Source organism: Oncorhynchus masou, chromosome 5 (genome assembly GCF_036934945.1).
Source record: "Oncorhynchus masou masou isolate Uvic2021 chromosome 5, UVic_Omas_1.1, whole genome shotgun sequence".
Lineage (NCBI taxonomy): Eukaryota > Metazoa > Chordata > Actinopteri > Salmoniformes > Salmonidae > Oncorhynchus > Oncorhynchus masou.
Window position 1 is genome coordinate 59,984,489 of NC_088216.1, and position 16,129 is coordinate 60,000,617.

At 42.3% G+C, this 16,129-nt stretch overlaps 1 protein-coding gene across 2 annotated transcripts; it reads left to right on the forward strand.

Moving 5' to 3' along the window:
- The first annotated feature begins 500 nt into the window (after positions 1-500).
- On the forward strand, positions 501-7,171 carry LOC135540002 (interferon regulatory factor 6-like). Of its 2 annotated transcripts, XM_064966291.1 has the most exons (9): positions 501-593; positions 705-739; positions 1,359-1,541; positions 1,732-1,927; positions 2,680-2,772; positions 3,035-3,283; positions 3,442-3,834; positions 4,580-4,698; positions 4,832-7,171. In XM_064966291.1, exons 1-9 carry the CDS (start codon positions 578-580, stop codon positions 5,066-5,068), a joined length of 1,521 nt encoding a protein of 506 aa, XP_064822363.1. In that variant the 5' UTR covers positions 501-577; the 3' UTR covers positions 5,069-7,171. The 2 variants fall into 2 exon arrangements, with proteins under 2 accessions (XP_064822363.1, XP_064822364.1); XM_064966292.1 differs by lacking the exon at positions 705-739 and having other exon boundaries at positions 509-593.
- Positions 7,172-16,129: the final 8,958 nt, after the last annotated feature.

Genomic DNA, 16,129 nt, shown 5'->3' on the forward strand with positions numbered 1-16,129 from the left:
AAATATATGCACACGTAAGGAAACTGGGAAGCTTCAGGGAAGTCCTCAAGACAAGAGCGCCTCGTGCGGTGAAGACTGCTCGCACGCACACATTGGGAAAAGGCCCGTGGGCAGTTTCTGGGTGTGACTGCACCATTAACGAGTGTGTATCGTAGAAATTATCATAATGTACTTGTTACAACGACAGTGTAAATGCGTAAAACACACACGGCGTGTGCTAAATTAACATATTTTAATTAGGCTATAATAAAATGACTGCGCTCCAAACTGCTTATTTCAAATTGCTTTTGAAAACAACAAATATAATTAAATAATTTTACAGCATAATAGTCTTAATGGATTTTATATGGCTAATTTAAAGAACCTATGGCAACAACATTATAACAAATATTGTGAGTCATTTGGTCACAAGAAGGCTCCACCGAAAGTAAGCTGGGTTTTTTCACCAGCTGGAAAGGTGTGCCGGGTGCCAGGAATGAAACGTCTGTGATGTCACAGCTCTACCTGAGTTTCGGGAAGGGAGTCGAAAAGGGGTGGCCTGAACTAATGGGGACAAGATTATCAGAATTGTTCTCGCATGATAAGAAGTATACGTGAGTCATACAGTCTACTTTTACCTGGATTGCTAAGGACATACAAATTCCAACGTTTTGGAGAATAATATTTCCCTGAAATTGATTGAGGTTCTAATTTTTTCCGGATAGAAAGTAGCCTACTTCCTGGTCACATTCAACTGCAGGTACTTTTCGCAGCGGTCGCCTACATTTAGTTAGTTTGCAACCTTGAAATAGTTTAAAGTTCGTAACTAGATGGTTATTAGAAATCATTACTAACAATTTATCCGTGAAAAGTAGCCTATTTACTGGTCTTTCATATGGTGCTCAAATTTACAGTAAGAGCGAGCGAGGGGTTGCAACTAAGCATCAACAAAAGTCAAAGGTTTATCACAACAAAAGCCAGTAAAGTCATTGCTTGGTGGGGAAAATGTCATTTTATGGTTATGATTTTGGGGTAAATTAATGTAGCAACATTGGACATGGCTTTATTTCCATACTCAACAGACCTGTGAAACATGTCCTGCAGACACACCAGGAGTATCATAAAACCAACCATAATTATGTACTTAGTGGCCCAAGTCTGTTTGGAATCTTGATAGCCATGTAATCTTGGTCATCATGTGAGTGCCTGCCTCAATCAAGATGTGCCAGCTAAATTATGACCGTACAGCTCACTGTCTTCTTAGTACAGTGCTTTTATTAGAACTGTTTACGTTTTTAAATATCTTGGTCAGGATATCCATATAAGTATACCATATGGATAGTAGATCTCTAACCCTCCCATGGTGGCCTCCTCCCCAGATTGAAAGCATGGCGGTGACCCCACGGCGTGTTCGGCTAAAGCCCTGGCTAGTGGCCCAGGTGGACAGTGGGCTCTACCCAGGTCTGGTGTGGATCGATCGAGACAACAAGCGCTTCAGGGTCCCCTGGAAACACGCTACGCGCCACACCCCCCAGCATGAGGAAGAGAACACAATCTTTAAGGTTAGTAAAGCAGATATCTGTTACAGCTTGTGAAACAATACATGTAGGTCAGTGGTCACCAACCTTTTCTGAGCTGAGATCACTTTCTGAGTCAAAATGCAGGCTGAGATCTACTGCTCAGAATAATAAAAAATGTAAAACATTGCTTAAAAAATGTATTCTTCATCTGTCCCTTCTCTCCTTGTATCAGGCCTGGGCAGTGGAGACAGGAAAGTTCCAGGAGGGTATTGATGACCCTGACCCTGCCAAGTGGAAAGCCCAGCTCCGCTGTGCCCTCAACAAGAGCAGAGAGTTCAACCTTGTCTACGATGGCACCAAAGAAGTCCCCATGAACCCCCTGAAGATCTACGATGTCTGTGACATCCCACAGCCCCTCAGTAACCCAGGTAAATGTCCATGGGTGACATACAAATACAGTAGCAGTCAAAAGTTTGGACACACAGACTCATTCCAGGGTTTTTCTTTATTTGTACTATTTTCTACATTGTACAATAATAGTGAAGACATCAAAACTATGAAGTAACACGCATGGAATCATGTAGTAACCTAAAAAACAAATCAAAATATATTTTAGATTTGACATTCTTCAAAGTAGCCAACCCTTTGCCTTGATGACAGCTTTGCACACTCATGGCATTCTCTCAACCAAATTCATGAGGTAGTCACCTGGAATGCATTTAAATTAACAGGTGTGTCTTCTTAAAAGTTCATTTGTGGAATTTATTTCCTTCTTAATGCATTTGAGCCAATCAGTTGTGTTGTGACAAGGTAGGGTTGTTATATAGAAGATAGCCCTATTTGGTAAAATACCAAGTCCATATTATGGTTAGAACAGCTCAAATAAGCAAATAAAAACCACAGTCCATTATTACTTTAAGACATGAAGGTAACAAGCTGGAAAATGTCAAAAACATTTGAAAGTTTCTTGGACTTTAATTTACTTTTTTAAGTACAGTTTAACAACAATAATGTTAGTAAATTGTATGTATTTTTAAAAAACATTTTATTTAACTAGGCAAGTCAGTTAAGAACAAATTATTATTTAAAATGATGGCCAATGGTAGCAGCTTTGAAGCTTAGTTTGGGATTTGGAATCCCTTGCTCTCTCTTCATTTTCTCTTCATCTCTCTCACATCAGGATCCTCAGACTCTGGGTCCTGGACGCTGAATGACTGTGATGAAGATGAACCAGATACTCCAGAGCCCCTTCCTCCTTATCCAACATCCAATGGTTAGTCATGTCAATTTTTCCTTATCTCTCTTATTTGTCCCTCACTAATACTGTTTTTTCTGTGATGTTTACCATGTCATTTGTCCTAAACCACACAACAGTTCAGATCTAGCATCCAGATAATGTTTTCCAGTTTGCTTGGTCCAAAAACAACTGCCTAGTGCCCTTTTGTCTGTCTTACCCCCTGTTTTGATATCAATATCCCTGTATTGTTTTTAGGCATGTTATCTAATCATGCTTTGTTTTCCCCTGTAACGACCAGGTACCAGCCCCACTCTAATGTGGTCTCCTCCGGGGTCAGTATCGCCCCTCCACCCCCCCAGCTGCCCCCCATCAGTTGAAGTGTGGCCCAAAGAGGAGGTTAAGCCGTGGCCAAAAGAGGAGCCTTTGGATGTGGAGATGCAGCCCTCCCCTGAGGAGATGGCGCCCCCTCCTCCACTTGACATGCCTTCCCCTTCCATGCCTGACATGATGTTTGCCTCCCCAGAGATGTGGATCAGCTCCTTGCCCAGTGAGTACACTACTACACACAAACTCCTCCATTAGATAAATATAGGACTGCAAACATTGATTGTATATAGTATCACAGGAGTTTACCAATACAGACCAACTAATAAGAGTACCTCTCTTATTGAATCTTCATGTGTTTTTTGTCTCTTTTTCCCTAAGTGACAGACCTGGAGGTGCAGTTCCAGTACCGGGGTAAGGAGGTGTGTCCAGCCATGACAGTCAGTAATCCCCAGGGCTGCAGGCTGTTTTACGGGGACCTGGGCCCCATGGTCAACCAGGAAGAGCTGTTTGGCCCTATCAGCCTGGAGCAGCTGAGGTTCCCCTCTACCGAGCACATCGCCAACGACAAGCAGAGGGTCTTCACCAACCGCCTGCTGGACGTCATGGACCGAGGCCTCATCCTGGAGGTCAGTGGCCATGACATCTATGCCGTCCGCCTCTGCCAGTGCAAGGTGTACTGGTCAGGCCCCTGTGCACCCAACCCCAATGCACCCAACCTCATAGAGAGGCAGAGGAAGGTTAAGATGTTCTGTCTGGAGTCGTTTCTCAGCGGTAAGTACTGACTCCGATCCTACTGACCATTTTAGCATAGATGGACTCTAACCTTCCTACAGCAACAATGTTTTATACCACTCTTCTCAAAGCTTCTTGCTTATCAATATTTATATATGCTATTAGGCTGGGCCCTTAGGAGGTAGTAGGGCATACACTGAGTGGAAAAAACATTAAGAACACCTGTACTTTCCCTGACAGACTTACCAGGTGAAAGCTATGATCCCTTATTGATGTCACTTGTTAAAACCATGTCAATCAGTGTAGATGAAGGGGAGGAGACAGGTTAAAGAAGTATTTTTAAGCCTTGAGACAATTGAGACAAAGATTGTGTATGTGTGTCATTTAGAGGGTAAATGGGCAAGACACTATATTGAAGTGCCTTTGAACAGGGTATGGTATTAGGTGCCAGGCACAATGGTTGGAGTATGTCAAGAACTGCAACGCTGCTGGTTTTTTCATGCTCAACAGTTTCCTGTGTGCATCAAGAATGGTCCACCATCTAAAGGACATCCAGCCAACTTGACACAACTGTGGGAAGCATTGGAGTCAACAAGGGCCAGCATCCCTGTGGAATGCTTTCGACACCTTGTAGAGTCCATGCCCTGATGAATTGAGGATGTTCTGGGGGCAAAAGGGGATGCAACTCAATATTAGGAAGGTGTTCTTAAAGTTTTGCACACTCAGTGTATGCCATGAGACTGATTTGCTATGTGATATGATTGTGATTGTTTGATGTGTGCAGGTGTAATAGCCCATCAGAGGGGCCAGTCTGCCAGCCTTCCTCAGTTCGACATCAACCTGTGCTTTGGAGAGGAGTGGCCTGACAGCAGACCCAGGGAGAGGAAGCTCATCATGGTGCAGGTATGAGACGGTGCAGGCAATGATTCATAGAAAACTAATGAAACATTTGTTTTTCATTATTTTAAAATTTGTGTTTTGTTGTTGAGTCCCTTCACTGTAACTGACTCGTCTTTGGCCCTCTGTTCCCACCCAGATCATCCCTGTGGTAGCACGTATGATCACTGAGATGTTCTCAGGTGACTGCATGCGCTCCTTCGACAGCGGCAGTGTGCGCCTGCAGATCTCCATCCCGGACATCAAGGACAACATCGTTACCCACCTGAAGCAGCTGTACCGCCTGCTGCAGACCCACCAGGGCCAGGAGGGCTGGCCTCAGGCTCTGCCCCTGGGGGCTGGCATGAGCCTGCCCCAGGCCCTGCACGCCCAGTGAAGCTACCCAGTCCACCATGGCCCTACCAGGCCAGTCAGTCTCATACACAGCTCTGTCTGGACACTGTCTCCTTACTGCTGTCTCTACTGCTGGGTTATGTGGAGACCTGTAGTCAGCAAGCTAGTACTTATGTTTGTAGAGGCGTGTTAATCCGAATAGGAAAAGGGAGAGGGATTGCTTCAATTTAGCCTTTTCCCTTTCTTTTGCTATTATGTTCTCTGAGAGGAGCCATGTGTATATATATAAGTAAATGCTGCTAAACAGGCACTGTAAGACTACTACTGTGGCAGTCTGTGAAACATGGATAGTGTCTGTCTGCAGTTGTAAAGCCCCGTGGCCTTGTACTCAATATGGGCAGAACTGGAGGAGCATTGGATGGCATGATGGGCAAAAGTCCTGTTAGCTGCAAGGCAACATTGAACATAGTCAATGAGTTACAGGCATAACCCTTGACCCCATGTTACAAAATACCAGTCAGTTATCAAGCTGTGTCCTGGTCCTTGTTGGTCATGTCATTTTGTCTACTACCTGTTTTTAACCCATGAAGAATATGTTTGAGTGCTAAAGCTAGATATTTATATATATTTTTTCTTTTGGAGAAAAAACATTCAAGTGGTTAATCCATTATGTGAACTTTTATGATACACACTTTAATAGTTATCTTTCCTTTCTATTGGTTATTATACATTTGTATCTCATCATGACTGCTGAGATCCATTCTAACTGTTCCTGCAAGATATATCCTATACCCTTTACTGGTTTGTTTATGCTAATACTAGTAGATAAGATCAGGTCAAGGTAGAGGATTCGGTGAACCAAATGGATTGTTTATTTTCTGATAGACCGTATCACCATGTATAGCCTCCATTTATAATTTTATGGAATTTAAACCATTTGTTTTGGTCCATGAAATTAATATAAGTGGTGTCGCTGCACTTTTGAGATTAAATGGAGTCTTATGCTTAGATAAATTAAATGCTTTCAATAACTTTTATCCTAATGATTTGTATTGTTTTTGTTGAAAAAACGGCCATAACTAGGCAAGTTATAATTATTATTTTTTTTTTAAATGAAGGGAATCCGCAATGAAATGTATTCAGTAATGAAAAAGGGTTTAACTCAAATTGACAGTTATACCTGCAAGTGTTTTATTCACTGGTATTTTATGTCAGTTTTACTGTCTAGTTATTAAAGTGGTTGTGTGTCAAATATACTGACACCATATGTATTTGATTATTATAAAAGGATGAAACACGTATGCATGAACATGATGCAGTAACCATAAAATGCATTAGAAATACAAATTTACTTCAAGATTACATGTTCAATGGATGATAAATATCCTTTGCTATAATGTTGACTGAGCTATACAGAAAACATTTAAAAGTAAAATGCAATAAACATATTTCCCAAAACCCTCAGTTTTGTCCAGTTCCCAGGTCTTGTCATATGGGCCTATAGCAATGCTGAGGTAATGTCATAGAGATACTTATCTGTGCGTTCTTGTAGTACTTGATAAAGGTCCCACAGCTGTTTCCTTCTTGTGTGGATATCGGCCAATAACAACGTCAAAATGGCTGCCAAGTGACTACCAGGAACGGAGACCTCAGGATAAACCAGGGACAACAGCAATTCAATCAGTATCAAGATAATATAGGACTAAAAGCAAGCAGAGCCAATAAACATGTTGGAGACATACAGCATGAAGACAGTGGGGACAAACATGGACATAAATGTTTCTTCCTAGGTTTTGGCCTTTCAAGGGAGTTTTTCCTAGCCACCTTGCTTCTACACCTGCATTGCTTGCTGTTTGGGGTTTTAGGCTGGGTTTCTGTACAGCACTTTGAGATATCAGCTGATGTAAGAAGGGCTATATAAATTGATTTGATTTGCTATGCTGGTGCTCTGGGTTTGATATGACTAAGATGAGAAAGTGAATTGTAGACATATTCGGACCTCTCCTATGGATGTTGGTTTCCATCATACTTTGCTTTATGTTGCTGTGGTGTGACATAGCTGGATGAATCTGCTCATCTAAGGGATGCTCTAGTGATGAGTTTATAACACATTTATGGACCAATAAATATCATGGTTAAAATAGAAGTTGAAACTCCTTTACCTACTACTACAGTAACACAATCCAACTGTTTTTTTCTGCAAGTGGGTGTGTAATATACTACACCTATGGAGTTCTGTTGCCGTCCTTTGACAATCTCCTGCTGTTTCTTGGTGTCTTCCTGCTTCTGTCTTCCAAGTGTCTTGTGTCCTGCAGATGTGCAGGTTGTGCTCTAGAAAGCTGATGATTTGATTTTGATTTGATTTGATGTTGAGATGGATGTGTTGGTGCTGCAGCAGCTGGCTCTCCAGGGGCCTCCTGTCCTATCACTCCCTGGATGGATGCACAGGGAAATACATGATGCTACTGTATGTAGATATCTTATGTCACTCTAACAACAGGTGAGTGCTGTGTGTGTGTGTGGGGGGGGGGGGGATTCTCATGAAACCAGTTTTAACCATGTCAGTAGCAAATTGAGTTACAAAACAATGATGCATCTGCAAAAAGAGACTAACATTCCAAAGACTAAGATGCCTAGTTTATGGCACGGTGTCTTATTTTAAATATGTGGTACATTTTTGCCTAAAGTTTGTACATTTTCACTCCAAATTACCATTACCAAAATGCGTCTGGATTCAATTCTCGTGTAATTTTATGCAATTTTACTTTAGAGAAACCCAGCTTATTTGAATAAAACACAAAAAGTGTGTCCATAAATCATAATAAGGCTATACTAATTTAACTTTAATATTAAACTATTATATAGTAGTTTTAACTATAATAACATTAAACTGGAATATTTATTATGTAAAAACACAGTGTTTGTGAACATTTGTCATCACCATAACACTTTTTCAAGTTCCTGTAAAAAACTATAAATAAAAATTCACCCATGGAGTTCCCAAACATTTTCAATCAGGCAATGGGAACATCCCGCACCCCCCACGTCTATTTCCATGGGCACAAGCAAATTTTTTCCAGGTTTTAAAGCTTATTTCCTGCAATTCTCCATATTTTGTTATGAGAACATTTTGCAATTCTATACATTTTGCCATGCCTTTTGCCATGTTTAATGTGTATTTATGTGATATTTGAGTGACTCAAACATTGTAACACAAACTATGGGCTTGTGCCTTTTTGCTAATACAACATGGCGCATCCCACAGTTTGGGTACCACTGATCTAGAGGAGTAGTTATTAGATGAGCACAAGATAATTTAATATATTCCCTTATATGCATTCAGAATGAGGTTCTTGCACGCCCAATTTTTCAGTTTTTGATTTGTTAAAAAAGTTTGAAATATCCAATAAATGTCGTTCCACTTCATGATTGTGTCCCACTTGTTGTTGATTCTTCACAAAAAAAATACAGTTTTATATCTTTATGTTTGAAGCCTGAAATGTGGCAAAAGCTCGCAAAGTTCAAGGGGGCCGAATACTTTCGCAAGGCACTGTATATGTGTGTGTGTGTACCTTGAGCTGGCTCTGTAATATGTTTATATTGTCTATGTTCTGCACCAGAGACTTGCTCACTGTGATGACTGAACCTGTGCTGTCTGCAGTGCCATCTGGGGACACACAAAATACACATGCGGTGAAACTGTCCTAAGATGTCCCTTCTTATTAATTCGAAACTCTAAGAATCTCTTATTTCTCAAATTGAGTCACAAAAATGTAATTAATCATTGACTGTAGTAGAACACTATGCTATTTTGCGTGATCCAGAATGCAGCCCTGTCTGACCCCTTACCTCCAGGCTGTGAGCCCTGTCCTGGGCCTTGTTCGTCTGGTCAGTGACCCTCTGGAGCGCGGCTACAGCCATCTCCTCCACCTCCTGCCTCTGCTGCTCTGACTGTAGCAGCAGCATCTTGGCTCCATCCCTAGACAGCCTCTGAGAGAAACAGAGGACGAGTCAGCAAAATGATGATTGCTCTTTGTGATTTCAGCCTGGTGGTGATTTTGTATGAGCATCCATATACTGTAAGTCATAGGTACAGACGGTGTTCCTGAACACACCTGTCCACAGATCCTCAGCGGTGACTCTAGTGCCCAAATCTTTCCCTTCATCTTGTCCTCTTTACAACAGATCTGTGAGGGTAGAGAAAGATGAGACGTGTGAGAGAGATGAAACATACTGACAGTCAGGTAGAAAGACCGAAAAACAGATAACAACTAGTAGACGGTGGTAAAAATACATTTCATTTCTCTCTGTACATGTCTCGTGTTTCTCTATCAGCTTCTCAGTGACACGATGCAGGGTAGACCACAGCTCCTCCAGTAGAATAATGGTGGAAACGCTGTGAACTCGTCTCTGAAACCACAGCCTGTCTTAAACTAGATCACTGAACCAAACACAGTATTACCTAATTTAGAGAAGTGATGGATCAGACACCTTAAGGACCCTATGTTACAACACAACAGTTGCCCAGAACATTAACCTACTGTCCAAACTTTATGGCAGTCCCTTCATGAAACAGAATATGGTACAGAAATACAGTAATTCAATGTGCACACATGAGTATGATTGTGACATGGGCAAAGGTAGAGGGACATTTGTGGACATCACATCAGTGTATAAGAGATCCAGGTCCTAACCTTCCAGACATTGTCCTGTGAGAGCAGTATAGTAGAGGTGGTGTGCTGCAGTAGAGACAGCTTCTGTTTCAGAGAATCCTCTTGCCACAGAGCCTCCTATGGAAAGAGATACACCATAATACAAGTGAGGTTGAAGTTCGGACTAAAAGGTATGTCTCAATTCTAGATTCAAATATGTTAGCTTCTTTGCATTAGTAAGGAGTCAGCAGAGCAGGATTCCACACCTGTACATACTCTGCAAGTTGAAGGAGGTCCTAGATAGAGGACAGAGAGATTGAGGGCGTTTTAACAATATTCATAAAGTATATTCCCAACGTGGAGCAAGGAGGGAGATCATATACAGTATATTGTTATTATGGGTGGTGAACCATGTATGTCTCATACACCCACAAGAGTTCAAATATCATAACATCAACTGTACGTTGCTATGCAACACAACTGATAGTGATGTGTTTTGTCAGAAAGATGAATGATATAATGTAGATGGAAACTGTGACTCATTGCTGTGGCTCATATTTGAATGAGAAAAATACATTGAAATCTAGTACAGAGATCTAGTACATCAGAGTTACTTACTGCCCCATTCACTGTGATATAGCCATGCCTGTGAATGATAGGGAGTTGGGGTCAGAGGTCAAAGTGTTATACATGACAGATAAGCAGTTCAACAGATTAGTGCCTTCATGTAAAGGTCAGTCGCTTACTGTGCTCACTCTGACAGAAAGCATTCCTTTGGTGGAGCTGATTGCTTACTAGGCCACTCTTCTCCTGTTGAACTACTGACAGGGAGAGAGGAAGACGATGAAGTTCACCAACAAACTCAAAGCCAAAAGCGTATGTTGAAATTGAAATACCAAAATAAGAGTTCTATATTTGACCTCTATCTCTGATATCCATACACTTCCTTAGTGTTGGTTTCTGTGAAGTGTGAGAGAATGTCTGTGAGAAGCCAGAGTGATGATGCCCTGTTTTGTTTTGCCCTCCTCTCCCTTGTGGTGGTGAGGTGATCCACGATGCCTGATGAAACAGTTTTCCAACTGTGACACACCTTTTTTGTGTTTGACAAATAATAACACAATGTCATACAGGTAATGTGTATTATTATTATGTCATACAGGTAATGTGTATTACTTTGTTAGACAGGTAATGTGTATTATTATGTCAGACAGGTCATGTGTATTATTATGTCATACAGGTAATGTGCATTATTATGTCATACAGGTCATGTGTATTACTTTGTCAGACAGGTAATGTGTATTATTATGTCAGACAGGTCATGTGTATTATTATGTCATACAGGTCATGTGTATTATTATGTCATACAGGTCATGTGTATTATTATGTCAGACAGGTCATGTGTATTATTATGTCATACAGGTAATGTGTATTATTATGTCATACAGGTCATGTGTATTATTATGTCATACAGGTAATGTGCATTATTATGTCATACAGGTCATGTGTATTATTATGTCATACAGGTCATGTGTATTATTATGTCACATGGCTAATGTGTATATATGGTTCTCATATTTGCAGTGCATTCAGCTTTGAGCTGAGATAAATTAAGAAAGAAAGCATGACTTTCAGTATGAATTAAATTAAAGAAATGAAGCGTGACATTCAAACACCTGCGGTATAAAGTCCTACTTTATGTATGTGAAGCTTCGCCATAATCAGAAACTAGCTGAAGTGTACGAGAAGGCTGCTGAGAAGCCTGCTGACTCAAAGCTGAGAGACGGATCACTAACAACATAAGAAACACCAGGAGGCAGATACATGACCAAAATCACAAAACATGAAGCCTTGTGAGTGTGATCACAGGAGTAGCAAAAACAAACCTGAACACATTCAATGAAGCTAACAGCCTATTGTCTCTCTATCGTCTCAACGTCTGTCTTCTTTGAATTCACTAACTGTTACTTCTGACTCTCTTTCATGACAGGAAATGAGAGAAACCACACTGCTGTTCCTCTATAATGACCCCCCACATTGCATCCTCACACTGGCATCACAAATGGGAAAAGCATAAGAGAAGTGACAGTGGTAGGAAACTCATATTTTGAGATGTGGTGTGGGAGAGTTGTAGGTCTGCAGAATGTAGTGGTACTGTGGCAAGTGATAAGCCCAAGCTTAAGAAAAGGGGCGGGGGGGGGGGGTGTATGCCTTATGATTAACGGGACGTGGTGTGATCATAACAACATACAGGAACTCAAGTCCTTCTGTTCACCTGACCTAGAATTCCTCACTATCAAATGTCAACCGCATTATCTACCAAGAGAATTCTCTTCGATTATAATCACAGCCGCATATATTCCCCCCCAAGCAGACACATTGATGGCCCTGAACAAACTTTATTTGACTCTATGCAAACTGGAAACCACATATCCTGAGGCTGCATTCATTGTAGCTGGGAATTTTAACAAGGCTAATCTGAAAACAATACTCCCTAAATCTATCACCATATCGATTGTGCTACCAGGGCTGGTAAAACACTGGATCATTGTTATTCTAACTTCCGCAACGCATATAAGGCCCTCCCCCGCCCTCCTTTCGGAAAAGCTGACCATGACTCCATTTTGTTGCTCCCTGCCTATAGACAGAAACTAAAACAGGAAGCTCCCGCGCTCAGGTCTGTTCAACGCTGGTCCGACCAATCTGATTCCACGCTTCAAGATTGCTTCGATCACGTGGATTGGAATGTGTTCCGCACTGCGTCGAAAACAACAACATTGACGAATACGCTGATTCGGTGAGCGAGTTTATTAGCAAGTGCATCGGCGATGTCGTACCCACAGCAACTCTTAAAACATTCCCAAACCAGAAACCGTGGATTGATGGCAGCATTCGCGCAAAACTGAAAGCACGAACCACTGCATTTAACCAGGGCAAAGTGACCAGAAACATGGCCGAATACAAACAATGTAGCGATTCCCTCCGCAAGGCAATCAAACAAGCTAAGCGTCAGTATAGAGACAAAGTAGAGTCGCAATACAACGGCTCAGACACAAGAGGTATGTGGCAGGGTCTACAGTCACGGATTACAAAAAGAAAACCAGCCCCGTTGCGGACCAGGATGTCTTGCTCCCAGACAGACTAAACAACTTCTTTGCTCGCTTTGAGGACAATACAGTGCCACTGACACAGCCCGCTACCAAAACCTGCGGACTCTCCTTCACTGCAGCCGACATGAGGAAAACATTTAAACGTGTTAACCCTCGCAGACGGCATCCCCAACCGCGTCCTCAGAGCATGCGCAGACCAGCTGGCTGGTGTGTTTACGGACATATTCAATCAATCCTTATCTCAGTCTGCTGTCCCCACATGCTTCAAGAGGGCCACCATTGTTCCTGTTCCCAAGAAAGCTAAGGTAACTGAGCTAAACGACTACCGCCCCGTAGCACTCACTTCCATCATCATGAAGTGCTTTGAGAGACTAGTCAAGGACCACATCACCTCCACCCTACCTGACACCCTAGACCCACTCCAATTTGCTTACCGCCCCAATAGGTCCACAGACGACGCAATCGCAACCACGCTGCACACTGCCCTAACCCATCTGGACAAGAGGAATACCTATGTGAGAATGATGTTCATTGATTACAGCTCAGCATTTAACCATATAGCACTCTCCAAACTCGTCATCAAGCTCGAGACCCTGGGTCTCAACCCCGCCCTGTGCAACTGGGTACTGGACTTCCTGACGGGCCGCCCCCAGGTGGTGAGGGTAGGTAACCACATCTCCACCCCGCTGATCCTCAACACTAGGGCCCCACAGGGGTGCATTCTGAGCCCTCTCCTGTACTCCCTGTTCACCCACGACTGCGTGGCCATGCACGCCTCCAACTCAATCATCAAGTTTGCAGACGAGACTACAGTGGTAGGCTTGATTACCAACAACGACGAGACGGCCTACAGGTAGGAGGTGAGGGCCCTCGGAGTGTGGTGTCAGGAAAATAACCTCACACTCAACGTCAACAAAACAAAGGAGATGATCGTGGACTTCAGGAAACAGCAGAGGGAGCACCCCCCCTATCCACATCGACGGGACAGTAGTGGAGAGGGTAGTAAGTTTTAAGTTCCTCGGCGTACACATCACGGACAAACTGAATTGGTCCACCCACACAGACAGCGTGGTGAAGAAGGCGCAGCAGCGCCTCTTCAACCTCAGGAGGCTGAAGAAATTTGGCTTGTCACCAAATGCACTCACAAACCTTTACAGATGCACAATCGAGAGCATCCTGTCGGGCTGTATCACTGCCTGGTATGGCAACTGCTCTGCCCACAACCGTAAGGCTCTCCAGAGGGTAGTGAGGTCTGCACAATGGATCACCGGGGGCAAACTACCTGCCCTCCAGGACACCTACACCACCCGATGTCACAGAAAGGCCATAAAGATCATCAAGGACAACAACCACCCGAGCCACTGCCTGTTCAACCCGCTATCATCCAGAAGGCGAGGTCAGTACAGGTGCATCAACATGCCAACATACTGACTCAAATCCAGCCACTTTTAATAATTGAAAAATGTATGTAGAAAATGTATCACTAGCCACTTTAAACAAAGCCACTTAATACAATGTTTACATACCCTACATTACTCATATCATATGTATATACTGTACTCTATACCATCTACTGCATCTTGCCATCTTTATGTAATACATGTATCACTAGCCACTTTAAACAATGCCACTTTATATGTTTACATACCCTACATTACTCATCTCATATGTATATACTGTACTCGATACCATCTACTGCATCTTGCCTATGCCGTTCTGTACCATCACTCATTCACATATTTTTATGTACATATTCTTCATCCCTTTACACTTGTGTGTATAAGGTAGTTGTTGTGAAATTGTTAGGTTAGATTACTCGTTGGTTATTACTGCATTGTCGGAACTAGAAGCACAAGCATTTCGCTACACTCGCATTAACATCTGCTAACCATGTGTATGTGACAAATAAAATTTCATTTGAAGGTATTTGTTTAGAATATATACAGACTTTGAGTCACACTTCCCAATTCCAGATTGTTCTCAACTGACACTGATGTACAGTGCATTTGGAAAGTATTCAGACCCCTTGACTTTTTCCACATTTATTATTATTATTTATTGTAAAATTAATTTAAAAAACTAAATAATCCTCATTACCCCATAATGGCAAAGCAAAAATAGGTTTTTAGAAATTTTTGCAAATAGATTAAACATTGAAAACTGAAATCTGTCCCGAAGCCACTCCTGTGTTGTCTTGGCTGTGTGCTTATGGTTAGGGTCCTGTTGGAAGGTGAACCTTCCCCTCAGTCTGATGTCCCAGTCTGAGGTCCTCAGTGCTCTGGGGCAGGTTTTCATCAAGGATCTCTCTGTACTTTGCTCTGTTCATCTTTCCCTCGATCCTGACTAGTCTCTCGGTCCCTGCCGCTGAAAAACATCCCCACAGCATGATTCTGCCAACACCATACTTCACCGTAGGGATGGTGCCAGGTTTCCTCTAGACATGACAATTGGCATTCAGGCGTTCAATCTTGGTTTCATCTTGTTTTTCATGGTCTGATTTCTTTAGGTGCCTTTTGTCATACTCCAAGTGGGCTGTCATGTGCCTTTTACTGAGGAGTGACTTCCGTCTGGCCACTACCATAAAGGCCTGATTGGTAGAGTGCTGCAGAGATGGTTGTCCTTTTGAAAGGTTCTCCCTTCTCCACAGAGGAACTCTGGAGCTCTGTCCGATTGCTCAGTTTGGATGGGCGGCCTGCTCCAGGAAGAGTTTTGATGGTTCCAAACTTCTTCCATTTAAGAATGTTGGAGGCCACTGTGTTCTTGGGGACCTTCAATGCTGCAGAAATATTTTGTTACCCTTCCCCAGATCTGTTGCTTGACACAATCCTTTCTCAGAGCTCTACGGACAATTCCCTTGACTTCATGGCTTGGTTTTTGCTCTGACATGTCATGTCAACCGTGGGACCTTATATAGACAAATGTGTGCCTTTCCAAATCATGTCCAATCAATTGAATGTGTCGCAGGTGGACTCCAATCAAGTTGTAGAAACATCTCAAGGATGATCAATGGAAACAGGATTCTCCTGACCTCAATTTCCAGTCTCATAGCAAAGGGTCTGAATACTTATGTAAATAAGGTATTTCAGTTTTTTATTTGTAATAAATATGTAAACAGTCATACAAACCTGTTTTTGCTTTGTCATTATGGGGTATTGTGCGTAGATTGACGAGGCAAATTTTTTTTAAATACATTTTAGAATAAGGCTGTAACGTAACAAAATGTGGAAAAAGTGAATGGGTCTGAATAACTTGTAGCTATCATACTGACAACAGATTGATAACAGGAGTGATTTACAGGACTTTGTATGGGAGGGTCCAGGATCCCTCCTTGACAGAGTCCTTTGC

What these genes read in the sequence shown, in the direction of transcription:
- LOC135540002 (XM_064966291.1), top strand. An exon ending in CTGGTCACATTCAACTGCAG is followed by an intron (nt 740 to 1,358) that starts GTACTTTTCGCA and finishes CCTCCTCCCCAG; the next exon opens with ATTGAAAGCATGGCGGTGAC. An exon ending in TCCTTATCCAACATCCAATG is followed by an intron (nt 2,773 to 3,034) that starts GTTAGTCATGTC and finishes TGTAACGACCAG; the next exon opens with GTACCAGCCCCACTCTAATG.